This window comes from Eptesicus fuscus, chromosome 11 (assembly GCF_027574615.1).
Source record: "Eptesicus fuscus isolate TK198812 chromosome 11, DD_ASM_mEF_20220401, whole genome shotgun sequence".
Classification (NCBI taxonomy): domain Eukaryota; kingdom Metazoa; phylum Chordata; class Mammalia; order Chiroptera; family Vespertilionidae; genus Eptesicus; species Eptesicus fuscus.
In genome coordinates, this window is record NC_072483.1 from 63803186 (window position 1) to 63822912 (window position 19727).

The 19727-nt window shown below is 34.4% G+C and overlaps 2 protein-coding genes across 4 annotated transcripts in view; one reads left to right on the forward strand and one right to left on the reverse strand.

Moving 5' to 3' along the window:
* Nucleotides 1-19727, reverse strand: part of PSMD1 (proteasome 26S subunit, non-ATPase 1) — an 81917-nt gene that overhangs the window by 29721 nt on the left and 32469 nt on the right. The window lies entirely within an intron of this gene.
* HTR2B (5-hydroxytryptamine receptor 2B) lies at nucleotides 1540-15543 on the forward strand. The gene is made up of 3 exons (XM_008160205.3): nucleotides 1540-2082; nucleotides 10123-10323; nucleotides 14377-15543. The coding sequence occupies exons 1-3, from the start codon at nucleotides 1665-1667 to the stop codon at nucleotides 15264-15266; spliced, it is 1509 nt and encodes a 502-aa protein (XP_008158427.2). The 5' UTR covers nucleotides 1540-1664; the 3' UTR covers nucleotides 15267-15543.

The window sequence follows — 19727 nt, forward strand, 5'->3', positions numbered from 1 at the left end:
TCTGCTAAAACCTATGATACATGTAGAATCCAGACCTTCCTGTGCTTTTCTATATAAGGCTGCAACCAGAGCAAATTATGTTCCACAGCAAGGGCATTAAAAGCTGGGTAAGAATCTTGTTTCACAGCTAGAAATTAGAACTCTAGAAATTGCTATAAGGCTCACAGGGCAGATTCTTCTCTTCACAGAATGAAAGCTCTACAATCTCTAGATTGTGTCTTATTTTTTCTCAAATGGGAAAAACAGCCCAGGGTTAAACCACAACAAATCTATCTTAAGCTAAAATGACAGGGTTTATTATAATTCCCCAAATATTAAAGAGAGCTCTTAAGAATATAACTTGAATAAGGGTCATGAACCGGTTCAACATATTTCATTGGTGATTTTATGAATTATAATGAATGCTGCTACTCTCTAAAAACGAATATATCAAAGAGGAAATAACCTCCTTGGCATGCTTACAGCTATACAACACATTAGTTTCATTATTTTCAAGTGCCAGTGCTGGAGGCTCAGAATAAGTTAACGGGAGGAGGACTTCAGTCACAACAGCAAGCAGGTCTACTGAGCAGATAATGGAAACGAGCAAATAAGAGGTAAGTATTTAATAAATAATAACAGAGTTATATTTTTTCTTTAAAAATTGTGCTACTGTAATATTTTATTTCTATTTAGTAGTTTAAAAACCAAAATGAAAAATTTACCAATGTTAAATGGAAAATTTTTAATATGGGATCTGTAGATTTTATGAATAAATGGTTTAATCTTCCTCTTAGCTCCCCCTCCTTTCCAAGGAAACTGAGAAAGTTAAGAAAAAAAATTATTATTTAAAACAAACAAAAAACTGGTTCAAATTTGGCAGAAAGTGATAGATAAATTTGGAAAAAATATCTGTTGCAGAAACATGCTTTCTTTACAAGATGAAATCACTAAAACAATAATTTGGATCCTAGTAATACCTGTATTTTTTCCCTTCTATCAAACTAAGGAAGTCCTAAAATGCTTTATGAAAACAGCATTTATATGAGTATTAAGATAAGCCTTGTTCGAAAAATAAAAACTACAAATAAAAATTTCCTAGCTGGTAAAAAATTTACACTTTAGGTGGGCTGAGAGTGTTTCTAGGTGTGTGGCTAGTGTATAACAAAAAGTTCAATTCAGAACTATTTAGTACTTGGATGTTTCTATTCTTCTGTACATATTCTAAGGTAAAGTTAACAACTTGTTTTTTATTTTAACCACTGAAATATCAGGAACATGTTTGTGGAAACTGGCTGCACTGTCACAAATGTACAAGAGACCTACTGTGAAGGGAAAGGCTATTAAGTTCAAGTGTTATTCTGTTTTTTGAAAGTAAATAAAATAATGCAGTCCACATATTTTATAACTAGGAAAAACTTCCAGACATTCCAATTCTAACACAACTCTACCACTACAGAAGAAAAAAAAAAGAGAAATTAATAAAGTATTTTTTTTTACGGCTATCATTTTCTTTTAGGAAACCTGAAATCTGAGCCTCTGCAGAATACTAAACTTGGGCTTTACCTACAGACATGGACAGATGCATGTATGCTCTATTTTAGAGAACTTGAAAATGTTCTGAAAGGAAGGAATCAACTTTGGCTTCAAGTATTTGGCATGGGAAGAATGCCTTAAAAAAGCAGATGACCAGTTTATCTACTGACCATGCTGACCATTGTCTGGAATCGAATCAAATCACAGAAAAACAACAAATGGCTTTCTCTTATAGAACATCGGAACAAAGCACAATTCCTGAGCTCATTTTGCAGAGCTCATTTGATCACTTAATCTCTTCTAACTGGTCTGGATTACAGACAGAATCGATACCAGAGGAAATGAAACAGATTGGTGAGCAACAGGGAAACAAGCCACGCTGGGCAGCTCTTCTGATAATCATGGTGATAATACCTACAATTGGTGGAAACATCCTTGTTATTCTGGCTGTTTCACTGGAGAAAAAGCTGCAGTATGCTACCAATTATTTTCTAATGTCCCTGGCAGTGGCTGATTTGCTGGTTGGATTATTTGTGATGCCAATTGCCCTCTTGACAATAATGTTTGGTAAGTATTTCACTTTGTTCCTGCCATTAAATCAAAGAACTATGATATACTATACTACTAAAGAATGAATACTTACTTAATCTTTAAAGGTGGACCTTGACTATTAAAACACATAGTGAGTAAACAGTTTGTTTTTTAATAATTTTCTATGTTAGTTTTATTTATTCATTAAACCATTTTTTATTTTTCAATTATAGTTGACATATTGTATTAGTTTCAAGTTTTCTATGGTAGTTTTAAAAAGCAAAAATAATTTCTTGGAAATAATTTTACTTCCTCCTTAGCCTAATAAAATAATTTGAAGTCATCTAGCAATATTCATTGATTCTGCATACATTACCAAAAAATTATAGTGAAGGACATATACTTCAACTTTCCCATTATTAATGCTTTTTTACTTGACAAAGCCATAGCTAGGACACTTCTGTAACAGTTATGTGCTGGGTTAATTATTAATGATAAGATCTTTGAATCACTAAATTTTAATTTAAATCACCATTTAAACTGAGAATTATTCTAAAATTTCTTGTTGTATCTTTTTATAGTTTGTGTAATTTAGACTCAAACACAATTCTTACACATGTGTCATGTTTAAGAAAAAATTATGTTTAGTTGCTGAAGGAAATGGTCTGGCTCAGAGTGTCCCAATAGTGTCCCAGAATGTCCTAAATAATATATGTATTTTTAACTACATTACATTCTTTTTTTTTTAAATATATTTTATTGATTTTTTTACAGAGAGGAAGGGAGAGGGATAGAGAGTTAGAAACATCGATCAGCTGCCTCCTGCACAACCCCTACTGGGGATGTGCCTCCAACCAAGGTACATGCCCTTGACCGGAATCGAACCTGGGATCCTTAAGTCCGGAGACCGATGCTCTATCCACTGAGCCAAACCGGTTAGGGCTACATTACATTCTTTCAAGTATAGGGTATCCCCCCAAAATGTATACATACACTGTGAATAATTATAAAGGCAGTGTTTATTAAAATACATTTCATTTTCAAAACTGAGTTATTAGCTATTAAAGTGTATATACATTTTTGGGAGGACAACCTGCATTAGTTAATTTTAAATTACAAAATAAAATCTTTCATAGTCCCAAACACTTTTACTATCAGTAATCAAGGGTTAAATTTTTTTAAAATGAATTAACCCGAGCACTTAACCATTATTTAAAACATTATTGCATTAATTCATTACTGAAAACATTGTATTGCTATGTGAAAGTATATGAAGAAAATGCATGCTGCCCTGTTTAAAGCTTCAAAACAATGCATTAAAAAATTGGGAATTGCAGAGATTATAAGACTTCAAATATTAAGAAATTTTGACAGCCCTTTATATTCTAATAATTAGTAAGACTTCCTAAATTAATGCATTTATAAGAATTTCTAACTTTAAATGGAAGGATCAGATTTTGTATATTTTCTTTCATTACTTTCAGAATGTCTGCAAGTCTGTACAAACAAAAGTATCTCTAGTTCTATACACATAAAAAGTTAACTACCACTATGATGATGAGTGAGTTTAGTTATCTCAGGGAAATTCAATTAAAGTAACAAAGAAACTTTATATTAGCTCATATTTTAATAAAATTAAATTTTAAAAAGAGGAGCCCTAACCGGTTTGGATAGAGCGTTGGCCTGTAGACTCAAGGGTCCCAGGTTCAATTCCGATCAAGGGCATGTATCTTGGTTGCAGGCTCGATCGCCGGGCCTGGTCGGGGTGCGTACAGGAGGCAACCAATAGATGTGTTTCTCTCACATTGATGTTTCTCTCTCTGTGTCTCTCCCCATCCTTTCCACTCTCTAAAAATCAATGGAAAAATATCCTTGGGTGAGGATTAAAAAAAAAAAGAAACACACAAAAAATGATTGTTTTTTGCAAAAACAAACAAAAAAACAGGCATGGCAATGAATATAGGTTGTGTGTCTTTGCCATTTATAAATAAAATAAATTCAACTTTAGTAAAAGGCACATTTTCACTACAAATGAAAAGTTAAACAGTTAAACATGTTCTCATACCCTTTTTTTGAAGTACAGTTTTAAGTTCAATTGGATAGAGGCATGAGATAAACATACTGATTTTATACTGATGATATGGGTTATTGTTTCTAAGTAGGAGTGTTTTAATGTCTGGGCTAATTGGCTAGTTTCTGTCAAACAATAGTAGTACATTTATTGAGTGCTTTCTCTATGCCAGACATTGTTTTAAACACTTTACATTTATTATTGCATTTAATCCTCAAAGCAACCCTATAAAAATTATCATCATCATCCCTGCTTTATGAGAGGACATAAAAATAACAAAGATATAATTTGAACCCAGGAAAACTGACTCTAGAATTCACACTCTTAATATCTATTAAACTACTTCCTCAAATGAAATGAGAAATTATTTCAACCAAAAATGTTATATCCAACATACAGCCAACATTTATAATATAAATTACTCTTAACAAGAGGACCATAGAATTTTCTCTAGGGACAAAGGCAAGACACCCAGTGTTTTTTAAAAGTTATATTTCATATTAAATGATACAGAATAGCTGGGTCTTAACCAATATGTGTATAAATTCCTGAGATATTGCCAGACCTCTTTTCTGAGGAAAGTATTAGACCTATGCATATGACGTTGTTGAACCTTGTCTGGGAGACAAATAGAAATGTATCTAACTGAATGGCAATTCCACCACCCCTTTGGCATGGTTGTATCTAAAGCATACAAGTCCTCATTTTAGACAACAAAACACTTGTGCTACTAATATTTTTTTGAATGTTTATGAAAATTTATTTGAGCCAAAGAGAGGATACATCTGGAAGCAGGATCTCAAAAGACGGAGATAAATACTTCCTATGCTACAAATATTTTAGATAAATAATGAGCTGCCTATAACCTAAGACACATCTAAGACTTGTTTTGCTTCTATAATTATTAATTTGTAATTAGTTCAGGCACTCATAGAAATGCAATTATTCAAACCTTATTGAAATTAAATTCTTCTTTGAATTTATTTGAAAGTGGGTGGGGGAGAGGTACACAATGAGGTATTTTTCAGAGAAAAGTTGTGTGCTTTCTTTTTACAGGACAACAAATGCTATATAATTTAAATGTTTTCCACCTTCTGTTGTTTTTATGAAAAAGACAAATTTAGAGCCCCAGAGTAGCAGTGATTTTTTAATAATACGTTTTCACTGATTTTTAGAGGGGAAGGAAGGGAGAGGGATAGAAACATTGATGAGATGAGAAACATCACTGATCAGCTACCCTCCACTCGCCTTCCTACTGGGGATTGAGCCTGCAATTTAGGCATATGCCCTGACTGGCAAATCCTTCCTGGGCCAACACTCAACCTCTGAGCCATACTGGCCAAGCAGGGTAGCAGTAATTTAGTTCAACTATCTGAGAACTTATTTCCCATAGATTGACTCTTAGAAACACCTTTCTTTCTTTTTATATAAATCTTCAACTGTTCCATTTTAAATAAGTTCTCATGGAAATAAGCTGGACGCAATACATTATAAGAAATATATGAAATTATAATATAAACCATTAAAAAAATTGAAACTCCTAATAAAAACAACATAAAGTTTTAGAATAGTTAACCTATCTTACCATATCAACTGAATCTTTTATAGTTATTCTGAATAGTAAGAAACCTTTCTTACCTTGAGCCTATGAAATTCATACTAACTGAAAAGATAATTTTAGAATGAAAGCATATGGACTAGAAAAAGTCCCTTTATAAACTGAGAATGTCTAGAATTGTTTTTAATTTGTATAAATTCTTAGATTACCTGAATGTATTTAGGCAATTAGATAAACCTTTTTTTCTTTGTATAAAATATTTCTATTAATATAGTCATCTATTTATTTTATGTTAGTTTCATAAAATGTCAATTCACTAGTATTTCATGAAACTTGGAATCATAAAGCTTAATCCTAATGAACCATTTCTCTTAATCCTAAATCTCATAGTCTCTCTCTTTTCTTTTTTCTTTTTTTTTTTTGTTAAACCTCACCCGAGGATATTTTTTCCATTGATTTTTAGAGAGAGTAGAAGGGACAGGGAGAGACAGAGAAAGAAAATCAATGTAGAGAGATAAAGCACGCATCCCAGGACTGAAATCAAGCCTGCAACCAAGGTACGGGTGCCCTTGACCGGAACTGAATCAGAACTCTTCAGGCACACGGGCCAACGCTCTAACCCAGTGGTTGGCAAACTCTTTAAACTCAACAGAGCCAAATATCAACAGTACAACGATTGAAATTTCTTTTGAGAGCCAAATTTTTTAAACTTAAAACTTCTTCTAACGCCACTTCTTCAAAATAGACTCGCCCAGGCCGTGGTATTTTGTGGAAGAGCCACATTCAAGGGGCCAAAGAGCCGCATGTGGCTCGTAAGCCGCAGTTTGCCGACCACAGCTCTAACCAATAAGCCAAACTGACTAGGGCAGTCTCTTTCCTCTTCAAAGAAAATTGTCTTCCATGCCTCAATATTTCTACTATTATCAATAAGAAAGTATTGAATCAACAAAATTATAGCGATCTGAACTGACTTTAATACCTATTACCTGTTCCAAAACTGGAGTTATAAATTCATTGGAAAATGAGGCTAACAAGGCTTCATAGGTTTAATTAAATTAGCAGTAAAGAACTTTCCCTCTTAGCCCACAATTAGGAAATATTGTGGATCAGATAATATAATTCCAAAGACATGTTCTTTTTATATGGGAGTTCTTTGTGGCTTCCCGTTCATGGCTACTAGATTTATGATTAAAATTTTCCAGATCTTAATTTTAAAAAATATAACCCATAATTAGAATAGCTAAATAGGCAAGTTTAAAAATTATTAGCAACCCATTAAAAAGAACATATGCATATATGCATAAACCATGGATAGGCAACAGTGCAGGGAAGGCCTGGAAAGGGGGTGCAAGTGAGGTGGAGGGGGTCAATGGGGGGAGGGGAAAGCGAGCATTTGTAATACTTTCAACAATAAAGATAAAATTTAAAATAACAATAAATAAAGCCTAAGATATGACATTAATTACCTGCCTTTTACAATCCTTAAGTATGATCAGTATCTGTGGATGCAGCTCCAAACTTGAGCATTTTTCTATTTCCTACTCAGTCCTAAATCTAGAACTTCAGGATAGTTCAGAATACAGCTCAGTTTAAGTAGTTTACAATGCAAAACTTTTAAAAATATATATATTTTATTGATTTTTTTACAGAGAGGAAGGGAGAGGGGTAGAGAATTAGAAACATCGATGAGAGAGAAACATAGATCAGCTGCCTCCTGCACACACCCTACTGGGGATGTGCCTGCAACCAACGTACATGCCCCTGACTGGAATTGAACCTGGGACCCTTCAGTCCGCAGGCCGACGCTCTATCCACTGAGCCAAACTGGTCAGGGCATACACTGCAAAACTCTTAATCATACGTGACTCTTTTCCCTCTACTTAGACTACTGGTTTGCTTAAGCTCAGGTCAAACATTGCTACCTTTGACTGCCTATGGTCTTTTCCCACTAATTAACAGAAAATCTGAATAAGACAACTAAAAGGGAGAAAATTTAATTGATTCTTTCTACACACAAATTTTTCTGCAGGTTTCCCGTAAGTTCCTTTCTGAGTGCCTAGCCTATATTAACAAATATAAAGCCAGACACAACCTTTCCCAGGAAGTCTTCAAACAGTGTTTCTTAAACATTAATTGCATACATATCACCCTGGCATCTTGTTCAACTGCAGAGTCTGATTCAAGTGTCTGGGATGAGGCCTAAGAACTTGCAGTTTTAACAAGTTCCCAGGTTACGCTGATCCTTGCAGATCTGAAGAGCACGCTTTGAGCAGTAAGGCTTGAAAGAATACTTTCAAGTTTTGATAATTAAATGATCCCTCTCATATTCAGAGACTTACCTGTACCTGAATTCACTCATCTGCAAAATCAGTGACATAATCTCTAAGGTCCCTTCCAGCTCAGTGACTCTATAATTTATTATCTTCATCCCTTATCCCCATCCCCAATTCAGTGAAGTAGGAATGATATGGTAATAGTAATTTACTTAAGAATATGAATTATTCCTTCCACCTGATGCTTTAATACTTTTTCTAAAGAAGCTGCTGAACATGGAAACAAATACCATGGAAGAATTTACCCTTTCTGAACAAAAATTCATACTGATTTTGTTATTATGTTCCTAAGAAGAAACATTTTAATATGTTGACCTGGCTACCTTTTTGTGACGTATCCAAATATTTGTTTCACTGAAATCCTACTTGATTCTTGAAAATAAATAAATAAATTCAAGTCTATAAAACTTCTTTCTCTAAATTATGATCTCTCTCTCTCTCTTTTTTTTTTTTTTTGGTCTAGGATGCTAATCTCTCTCCACCCTAGGCTTCTTGAGTTTAAACAGTTTACAATAAAAGGGCCGGTTGGTGCTCTGAAATCCTGAGAAGTTATCTTTGTCCTCCTTCAATTACCCCAATCATCTTATGCCTGTCAAAGTTAGATACACTTGCAAAACCCAGGAAAAGTAGTTTATATTTTGTCAGCGGACATAGGACAAGCTGTAAAAAGGATTTATTTAATCCTTACCTGAAGATGTTTATTACTGATTTTATAAAGAGAGGAAAGGGCCCTAACTGGTTTGGTTCAGTGGATAGATTGTCGGCCTGTGGACTCAAGGGTCCCAGGTTTGATTCCAGTCAAGGGCATGTACCTTGGTTGCGGGCACATACCCAGTAGGGGGTGTGCAGGAGGCAGCTGATCGATGTTTCTCTCTCATCGATATTTCTAACTCTCTATCCTTCTCCCTTCCTCTCCGTAAAAATTCAATAAAATGTATTGGGAAAAAAAGAGAGAGAGAGAGAAAGAGAGAGAGAGGAAAGGGGGGGGAGAGAGGGGAAGGGAGGGAGAGAGAGACAGCAATGTGAGAGCAGAACATAGATCGGCTGCCTCCTGCATGTCCCCTAACAGGGATTGAGCCCATAACCTGGGCATTTGCCCAGTCTAGGAATTGAATTGACAACCTTTGGGTGCACAGGATGACACCCAACCAACTGAGCCACACAGGCCAGTGTAAAATACATTTTAGTTTGAAACTACAAATCTGTATATAGTAGGTATATGCATAATACATAATGTAGCAAATCTCTTATGTATGAATACTTGTCTAAGTAAATTTATTGGAAAGCTATGTAGAATATTGAATACCATATCCAAAACCTTAGATTTTAAAAAAGTTTATATTTCTTAAATGCTTAAGATTGTATGAGGTCTATGGTATTTTTTTAAAATAAGAGTTTGTTAAATAAATTAAGTACTATGTCTAATCCTGAGATTTTCTGTTTAAACGAAAAGTTTCTATCACTTATTTCATCTCCATAACTTGAAGTGAATGATGGGACTTGAAAGGATAATAATTCACTTTTCCTCAGCATAACCTGAAGCTATTTCTTTTATAAACTTTATTTAAGAGCTATTTCTGTCAAAAAGAAAACTCAAATAATTTCACTTAATTATTTCACCAAATGAGTTTGCTATACAAGGTTCATGTTGCTAGTTAATGCTAGAAGTGAGCCCAAATCCCAGGTATCACTGAGAATTTCATTCTAATACTCTTTTTTTTTTTGCCACATTATATTGCTTCCTCCATATGGTAAAAGGTTTTCTTCTTTTATAACAGCAGCTTAAAAATAAAATTTTATTTGAATAGCAAGGTGCAACATCCTGTAAATTTTTTTAAAATCACAAAAGGATAGACAAAAGAGCAAAGGTCACAATAATGCTACACACTGATTTAGAAAAGGGTTTTAATTATAAGAACAAAAAATATATTTAGAAGGTACCATCTGCAGAAATATTATCTGAAGTTAAACATTATCTTGTAGTTTGTTATTAAATTTCAGGTAAACAAAAAAAAAAAGGTTAAAAAAACATGTAGCACTTTGAAGAAAAATTGCAGATTGAAGGTTATCATTTTGCTGAAGAAATGTTTTTGTTTTGTTTTTCTTTCTTTCAGAGGCTATGTGGCCCCTCCCCCTTGTTCTATGTCCTGCCTGGTTATTTCTTGATGTTCTTTTTTCTACTGCATCCATTATGCATCTCTGTGCCATTTCAGTGGATCGTTATATAGCCATCAAAAAGCCAATCCAGGCTAATCAATATAACTCACGAGCTACAGCATTCATCAAGATTACAGCGGTGTGGTTAATTTCAATAGGTATGTTGGAAATGTCAGGGTGCAGGGTGGTGTATATAGCCTTTGGTTCCATTTAGCTAGAATTCCAGGCCTGGTGGGCCACGAAACTCAGCACAAAAAGTCAAGGCAGCTTACTGACACATCTACACAAGCTCCTATGCCATTACATTAATCATACAGCTTCTAAACCATACTATCAGTAAAAAGTATAAAAGAGCAGAAAAGTTTATGTCCTTAGAAAGAACCATTTTCATGTTTACTGATATATCTTCCTGTTTTGATTTTGACATGCAGAAGAGTAAGTCTAAAAACAGTTTTCATATTTGTTAACAGATCACTAAGGTCTAGGTAGCATACAGAATCCCAAAATATTAAAATAACAATAACAAAAAATCATCTTAAATCACATCTAAGAAGATAAATAGAAATAAAAAACAGTCCAAGTATTTTGTATGCAGGTATCAAAGATCATAAATTCATCTTGGAAGCAAATATGTGTACATACTAAAGGCAGTAAACGTTCTAAGTGTTTTGAATATGTTTAATTAGAAGTTTTAAGAAAGATACAAATGATGTTCAGAAATGATTTATAAAGAAATCATATTTCTTCTAAACTGTTTTATGCCTCTATGCCCACCTTTAATAGCTGCTATAATATAGTATCTTAGCATAAAGTACAGCATAAATAACTTAAACCTCTTATAAGTTAATATCAGAAAAACAAACAAATTCATATTACTATGATCATGCAAGTCTTCATGGTATGAAACATTCAAAGAGGAAAGAAAAAAATCAAGAGACCTAGCATTTAAAAGGAAAGCAAGAAAAGATGTGACTTATCTCTAATCAGAATAAGAACACTGGGGCAAAAAAGCAAGACACTGAAATTAAACCTTTATATTCCTGAAATAATGACATCAGAGCCAAACTCTTAAAAAGCCTGGAGGTAAAAGTAAGGAGTGTTACTCCTCTGGCTTGGGAAGAAAGTAGGGTCAAAGTAAAGTCTATCCAGAATGGAGAGATTTGCAAACAGTTTGGAGGGCAGAGCCTGACTGACAGAGCAGAAGAGGCTCCCCAAAAGGAAGCTAGGGCAGTGGTCAGCAAACTCATTAGTCAACAGAGCGGCAAACCATGGCTCGAGAGCCGCCTTTTGCCGACCACTGAGCTAGGGAAAGGCATGGGAGATAACAGGTGACAATTACCAGCATTTAAAGTGGAGAGGAGGAAACCTAAAGTAGTTCACTTCAAAAGGCCCACATCTTTTGGGATAGGGTGGGAAGAATAGGCAAAGGCAGGAAGAAAATAGGAAAAATGAATTCTTAAGAATTAAAACATTTGAAACTGTGAAATATGGTCAAGCCAATATATAAACAGCCTGTTGATAGATGTGGTGCCTCAATTAAGGCTGGATAACATGAATTTATAAACTGATCAAAAATTTATTGAGCATCTATGATGTGCTAGGTACTAAGACTACAAAGATGAATAAGAAAAAGAATTTTTGCCCTGCCAGTGTGGCTCAGTGGTTTAGCATTAACCCATGAATCAAGAGGTTACTGGTTCAGTTCCGGGTCAGGGCACATGCCCAGGTTTTGGGCTCAATCCCCAGTAGGGGTATGCAATGTTTCTCTCTCATTGGTGTTTCTATCTCTCTATCCCTCTGCCTTCCTCTCTCTCAAAGCAATTTTTTAAAAAAAGATTAAAAGAAAAAGAATCTTTACACTCAAGGAAGGTACAGAAATAAATTAGGCTAATACAAAGATATAAGTATGCAGGGAAAAAAAAAGAATTAAAAGACCCCAGATTTATGGCTTTGGAAGGAATCTTACAAATCTACTCTTTCCTTTTATATATGAGAAAAATTCTAGAGGTTTAAATGGTTGGCTTAAGGATTCTTACAGCTTTTCAGCACCAAGGTCAAGATCAATGCTCTTTTCATTTCATCATACTTTGTCTTGTAGAACCAATGACAATTTAGTAACTTTGTAAAAGAAAAGCTGATAATGGGGTTAGTTCGGTTTTTAAATTCTGCAAATTACTAAAAAAGCTCACTTTCTTCTTCTGAATTTATGATTATCCAAAGTAACACTTGGCAATAGTTAGATATTAAAGGAGAATAAGAAGGGAAGGGTTTAAAAAGTACCCATGGAAACATTTGTATTGGCCAACAAGCTGGCTGAGAAGGTAATGTGAGCCTTGATAAGGTTAATGGAATGTGAAAAGAGAAGGAAGGAGATCAAGATAACAGTAAACAGAATTTCTACAGCAATGAAGATTAGAAGGGCAAGAAAGGGAAATATCAGAGTTCATAATTTTAGATAAGGGATAATTTTAAGTAGATTTTAAAAAGGCTTCAGGAGTGCAAACAACAATAATAATTACAGTTGAGAAGTTCAAGAACATAAAATTAAGGTGTAAGGGTCATCAATGGGATAAAGTCATGGGAGATGTTAGCAATGGAACAGTGGAGAGGAAGCTATCAAGCAAGATAACGAATGTCCAGGAGGTTGGTAGATAAATGGAGAATAGAGTGGTATAAGTCGATTAAATAGATTTTAAAAGGGAAATATTTTTTGGAAAGAACAGTGGAATGATTATCTGGAAATAAGACAGTAGAGCAGAGTTCAGCCAACTTTTTCTGTAAAGGGCAAAATAGTAAATATTTTGGGCTTGCAGGCTCTTGTCACAACTATTCAACTCTGCAGCAGAACAAAAGCAGCCATAGAAATGTTAACCATGAATATGGCTATGGTCCAATAAAATTTTATTTACAAAAACAGAAGGCAGGCCAGATTTAGCCCTCAAGTTGTATTTTGCTGACCCCTAGTGTAGAATAGTTAAGTATACAGAATCCTCTTTCTGGTGGTGGTCCTGCAGAAAAGTAGAAAAAGCAGTGGCCTCCACTGGAAAGGGTTCGAGGAAAGTATTCTTGTCAAGGGCTCTTTAGCTACCATAAAAAGACTGTACAGATTAAGGAGTACTTTTAGATTCATAAAACAACACAAGGATTCTAGAGGTTTCTAAAGATTAATTCAGACTTAAAAAAAAATATCTGCTCTTTCAAAGGGAAAAGATCCAGGCTAACCCTAGTGTTACTTGTCTTCCTAATAAACTACTCCTTGTCTTCCTAATAAACTACTCCACCAAGCAAAATAATATTTAACTATTTATAGTATTTAAAGTATTAGAAAATTAGCATGAGGTACATTTCTTTCATATTTATTAGAGGAATTCAATCCTAAAATAAATTTCATGATTCACATAATCTCAAAATTTTAAGTAGCATTTTTTAAAAACAATGAACCCCTTAGTTTTCCCTAAGAAGGAAAAGGTTAAAAGACATTCACAAACATCAAAAGATAAAACTGTTAAAAGAAACCATGTAATGTCAAGATAATAGATACTGATTCAGAATTAAGATGTTGCATGAGCCGAAGCCGGTTTGGCTCAGTGGATAGAGTGTCGGCCTGCGGACTCAAGGGTCCTAGGTTCGATTCCAGGTCAAGGGCATGTGCCTTGGTTGTGGGCACATCCCCGGTGGGGGGTGTGCAGGAGGCAGCTGATCGATGTTTCTCTCTCATCGATGTTTCTAACTCTCTATCCCTCTCTCTTCCTCTCTGTAAAAAAATCAATAATAATAATAAAAAAAGATGTTGCATGGACATACTCTGAAGTCTCTTAGAACAATTAACTACATTGAATAAGATAAAAGCAGAGTCTCTTGAATACCTTTTCCTTAAGCTGGGATAGATCAACAAACAAAAATAGATTATGAGAAGTGGAGAGTAAATGAAGATATTCTCTACTATTCTATGAATATACTGTATCTTTAGGAAAGTCCTAATTATAAACCTGAAATCACTAGCCAATGTCTGTTTAAAAAATAGCAGATTTGCTTACTTACGTTCTATTTTTCAAATCTTCCCTTGATTAAGTGCTTTGACAAATTCTATATTGTGGGTACCAGGAATTACAATATACTAACCACAAAAAGCCACTAAAATAAACTCTAAGAGGACCTAATCTAAGAATCAAAAGTCATAAAATTAATTTATCTTGTTTCCTCTTTCTTAGGCATTGCTGTTCCAGTTCCTATTAAAGGGATAGAAACTGATGTGGGTAATCCAAATAACATCACTTGTGAACTGACAAAAGATCGTTTTGGCAATTTCATGCTCTTCGGCTCACTGGCTTCCTTTTTTATACCTCTGGCGATCATGATTGTCACCTACTTTCTCACTATCCATGCTTTAAAAAAGAAAGCTTACTTGGTCAGAAACAATCCACCTCAACGCCTAACATGGCTGACTGTGTCCACAGTTTTCCAAAGGGATGAAACACCTTGTTCCTCACCTGAAAAAGTGGCAATGCTGGATGGTTCTCACAAGGACAAAACTCTGCCCAACTCAAGCCATGATATACTTATGCGAAGAATGTCCACAGCTGGAAAAAAGTCACTGCAGACCATTTCCAATGAACAGAGAGCCTCTAAGGTTCTAGGAATTGTGTTTTTCCTCTTTTTGCTTATGTGGTGCCCCTTTTTTATTACAAACATAACTTTAGTTTTATGTGATTCCTGCAACCAGACTACTCTTAAAATGCTCCTGGAGATATTTGTGTGGATAGGCTATGTTTCCTCAGGCGTGAATCCTTTAGTCTATACCCTCTTCAACAAGACATTTCGGGATGCATTTGGCCGATACATCATCTGCAATTACCGGGCCACAAAATCAGTAAAAACTCTTAGGAAATGCTCCAGTAATATCTTTCGGAATCCAATGGCAAACAACTCTAAGTTCTTCATAAAACATGGAATACGAAATGGGATTAATCCTGCCATGTACCAAAGCCCAATGAGGCTCCGAAGTTCAACCATTCAGTCTTCTTCAATCATTCTACTAGATACACTTCTTCTCACCGAAAATGAAGGTGACAAAACTGAAGAGCAAGTCAGTTATGTATAAAAGAAATGACACAGTTTTCATTTAATATAATGATGAGTAGGATGAAGAAGCAGATATGAATGTACCAAGAATTATATAAAAAACTTAACTCATGTATCATATCATCTCTTTAAACTAAGAGTTACGTATTAAGAGTATCCAATTTTCTTTATTTGAACACAATTACTCCATGAAAAAAAAATCATTTTGTACAGCTGCAAATTAAAATAATCCAGCAATCTGGTTAAATGTTGAGATATTCAAATGAAATAAAATTAAATAAATCAATACATCTCAGGCTTAAAAATGTCTTCATAAGAATTTCTTTAGTTCCTACTTGTATGCAAAGCTGTGCTACAAGTGAAATAAAACAAAACAAAGCATTATCCTTGTCTTCAATGCCTTAAAAGCATAAGGTACAACAACAGTGATAGGAACAGAGGACTAGGAATCTATCTATATATATAAAAAGCCAGCAACTGGAACACTGTAACGACCATAACAACCGGTCGCTATGATGCCCACTAGGGCCAGTGAACCAGCCCAATCTGGGGGTGGGGCCAGCTGACCAACCTCCCTGTGGCCCTTCCCCCTGGCCAGCCCCACCTCCATGGGCCCACCCCACCTTTATTGGACTGCAATCCCTCCCCTTGGCCGAATTCGTGCACTGGGCCTCTAGTAAATGTATAAAATAATGATCACTCTGGAGATAAAAAGTTAAGATTGTCATTTATAGTGTGGCTTATTTAGTAGTCATAATTTTGCTTTCATTAGGAAATTGCCTTGATGGAAGGGGCAGGGAGGACAGTAGTTGGATATCACACAAAATAATAGGATCTTAGAACTCTAGCTGTTTATTAAATAGCTGATACCAGGGATCTATTCAGCAGAGGTGGGTATAATAGAGGAGAAGAAAAAAATGAAATCACTTTGGGGTACCTAAACCTTCTTAAATAACATGTGCAAGCTGGAGGCATGAGACCTTAATCCAGGAACCTAAACTTGAATGGTCTCATAAGTTGAGATCATGGCTGCCAAAGCTTACCCAAAGACTTGGTTGAACTTCGGGCACAAACGTTTTTTATTTACCCTCTCATTTTTTTTCATTTTGTACCACTAGATCTAGGCTGAATAAATTAAACCTGTGTAATTTACTAGCTAACTGATTGGATTTACAAAAGATACTAAATTTCTCTGAGCCTCAGTTTCCTCATTTACATTTCATAGGGTTCTTATGGGGGTGAATATAGTAAATGGTAGACAATTCTTTTTACTTTTTAAAATTTTATTTTTATGCTACTCTCATAAATTTAGGCTGAAGGGGTGTGCAGTGAAGACAGCACATATCTTAGTTTTTTCTTTTCATGTTCAGCCATTCTTATGCCTCAACCTATTATTCTATTGCTCTCCCTCTCAACACAACTCAGTTAAAAAAATAATCCTCACTCAGGACATGTTTTTTATTGATTTTAGAGACAGAGGAAGGGAGAGGAAGGGAGGCGGAGAAAATGGGGAAAGGCGAGAGAGAGAGAGAGAGAGAGAGAGAGAGAAGAGAGAGAGAGAGAAATATCAATCAGCTGCCTTCTGTATGTACCCCGACTGGGTACTGAACCCACAACCTGGGTATATGCCCTGACCAGGAATCAAACCTGCAGCCCTTTGGTGCATGGGACAACACTCCAACCCTCTGAGCACACTGGCCAGGGCGCAACTCAGTTTTAAAAAAATTACTTCAAGAAATATGCTGGCTATTGAGAAACTCAGCCCAAGTAAACCAGGTATATATTCTCCATTTGAAATGGCAGAATCCTTTCCTATAATCTGGGTCTAAAATATATATCTTATAAGCTCTGTGTCATCTGCCAAAAAGAGTATATCTTACAAATATAACTCCTACAATATCAAAGCTTTAGGCACTTGTCCTCACCAGTTTAAGATTTTCAGCAACGTTAAGGATAGGCTATCTCAAATAATTTCTGTTCCTAAAACAACAACTACAAATCAAAACAATAACAACAAAAAACATTCTTTTCAGTTTTGGTTCCAGTCTCTAATATGATGGAATTGGCATATGTTAATATTTATATTCATGTAAAGTCTTGTGAGATTAAGTTTTCAGATATCACTCTGTCTTTCAAACAGTATCTTATGTATCTGAAGGTATCTATAATTGTTTCAGGGAATCTAAATACTAGAGATAGCAATCACACTGCCAAGCTCTACTTCTAGACAATCCAGAGTAGAACTATCTTCCAACATGCTCTACATTGCCTCCAAATATGTGTATGTGCTTAAGCATACGCTCACCTATAAAATTAACTATTAGACCTTTAAACTATTTAGCTTCAATTTCTGAAAGAATAAAAAACTCTTGCTTAGTTAGCTGAGAGATCTTTCTATAGTTAATGAATGAGGGCATTCTACTATTTCCAGAAGATTCTAGAAAATGAAATACAAACCCAACATAACTATTTCTGAAAAAGTACAATATGGCACAATATTTTTACCACTTTGATACATAATTGATATTTCTATTTCAGAATACTTTAATTTTTAAGCAAAACTCAAAAGTTAACCAATCCTATGGCAACAAAGAAACTCTATTTACTAGTCTTACCTTCAAAGAAAAGGAATAGATTGTACCTCTCTAGAAGAATAATTTTGAAAAAAGAAACTTTCATTCTATTCCATATTTATTAATTAACGAAGAAAAACAAAGGTGTAGAAAAAAGAAGGAAAAAAAAAAAAAAAAGACAAAGTTATAGCACCCAGAACATAAACACAAAGATACTGAGGCAGAAAAAGAGAACAGCATATCAAAAATATGTATCAAGTTGATATACAATTGTAAATAGAGATATTGTAAAGGTAATTCATGCATTTGGTGCAAACTAGTTGATTGCTAGGGTTCCCTAAAATTCTAAGGATCTATAATGATGCAACATTTTTACATTCAAGGAACCTATTTTGTGGCCTAAAAGATACCTGCACAAAGAATCTCCTTCACATCAAACAAGATCCATCCATATCTGAAAACATTTTAATGTCTACACTAAGAATTATTTAGTTGCAAACTGTAACAGCAAAGATGACCAAGGACCTCCAAGATTGTTTCATTTTAAGGTCTATGTCAGATCAATTAACTTATTCACCATCATAGCAAATTTTTTTCAACTATGTTAAGACCAATGCTTCTTTTAACTTCTTCATTTCCTTTCTAATGTCAAGTTAAAATAATTCAGATTCTGGTCAATTCCAATTGAGTTTCAGTCAATGCCATGTACAGTACTGTACAAAGACTTGCTATAATAATAAAATCTTGCTGACTAGACTGGTAACAATGGGACCAACAATTACCTAATTATTAGATAAAAAATGTATTAGGCTCATTTCAATCTGACAAGAATGCCTTTCAATTTAGTTGTCTATTTTTATCATATACATTATGAACAAATAACCCAAAAACTCAGGAGAAAGAAACAGTGAAAATACTACAACTCTTTGGACTACCCTGAGAATAAAGGAGATAATATATATGAGAATTTTTTTGTTTCCCACAGAGACAATTTCATACTAGTTGCTGAAATACAAATACATATTTTGATATGTTTGCAATGTTTTGTTCAATAAGTACACTCTAAAAACAAAGTTAAAAAAAATTAGAAAAAAAAAATTAGAAGAAATAAATCCTCAAAACATGGTTCAAGAAGGCCAAATGTCTGTAGTTATTTAAAAAATGACATCTACCAGGGAAAAAATGATAAAATGGAACATACTAAGAGAGTAAATGATGACAAATCAGAAAACATATACTATTCTTAAAAAACAGGACAGAAACTTTCCAAATATTAATGAGGAAATTTGAGAATAAACATTCTCTATCAGAGCCACTTAGGAAGACTGTGTTCTAACAAAAAGGCAGGGTAGAGAAAGCATTGGTTTATCATGAAACCTGTTTTGAATTTCAGTTCTATCATTTAGCTCTACAACAATGGGAAATTTTATTAACTATTTTGGAATTCAATTTCTTTCTCTTTTAAAAACTGAGAATATTGGTTAATTTCTAAGTTTCCACTGGAAAAATTAAAAATTCTCACTCCAGAGAAATGGTACAAGTCTAAAATTTAGAAAAATTTGTTTTAACTGCAGCTGCTTAGATAAATTGATTACATTTAATTACCTTCATTTATGAAGTTTTAGACAAAACCATCTCTGAAGTCTTTTTCCAGTTTCTACTTCTTATAAGAATCATATTATGAAGAGAAAACTCCAAATGGTCTCTTTGAAATAAAGAGCACATAAACAACTCCTTAGCTGGATCTGACTATCCTATATCGTAGGTAGATCTCAGCAAAGCCTAACAGCAGCTCGTGGGAGACATCTGTTGCTGAAACTGGGAATTTAGCACATGTGTGAGGTGAGCTACAGGAATACAAGGACAAAGTGAATTGTTAATTTGAGAGCAAACAAAAGAATTTTCAA

Bases quoted from the DNA above. Each gene is read 5' to 3' on its own strand.
- HTR2B (XM_008160205.3), top strand. From the start codon at position 1,665: ATGACCAGTTTATCTACTGACCATGCTGACCATTGTCTGGAATCGAAT. The intron at 2,083-10,122 runs GTAAGTATTTCA...TCTTTCTTTCAG, and splicing joins CCTCTTGACAATAATGTTTG to AGGCTATGTGGCCCCTCCCC. The intron at 10,324-14,376 runs GTATGTTGGAAA...CCTCTTTCTTAG, and splicing joins GGTGTGGTTAATTTCAATAG to GCATTGCTGTTCCAGTTCCT.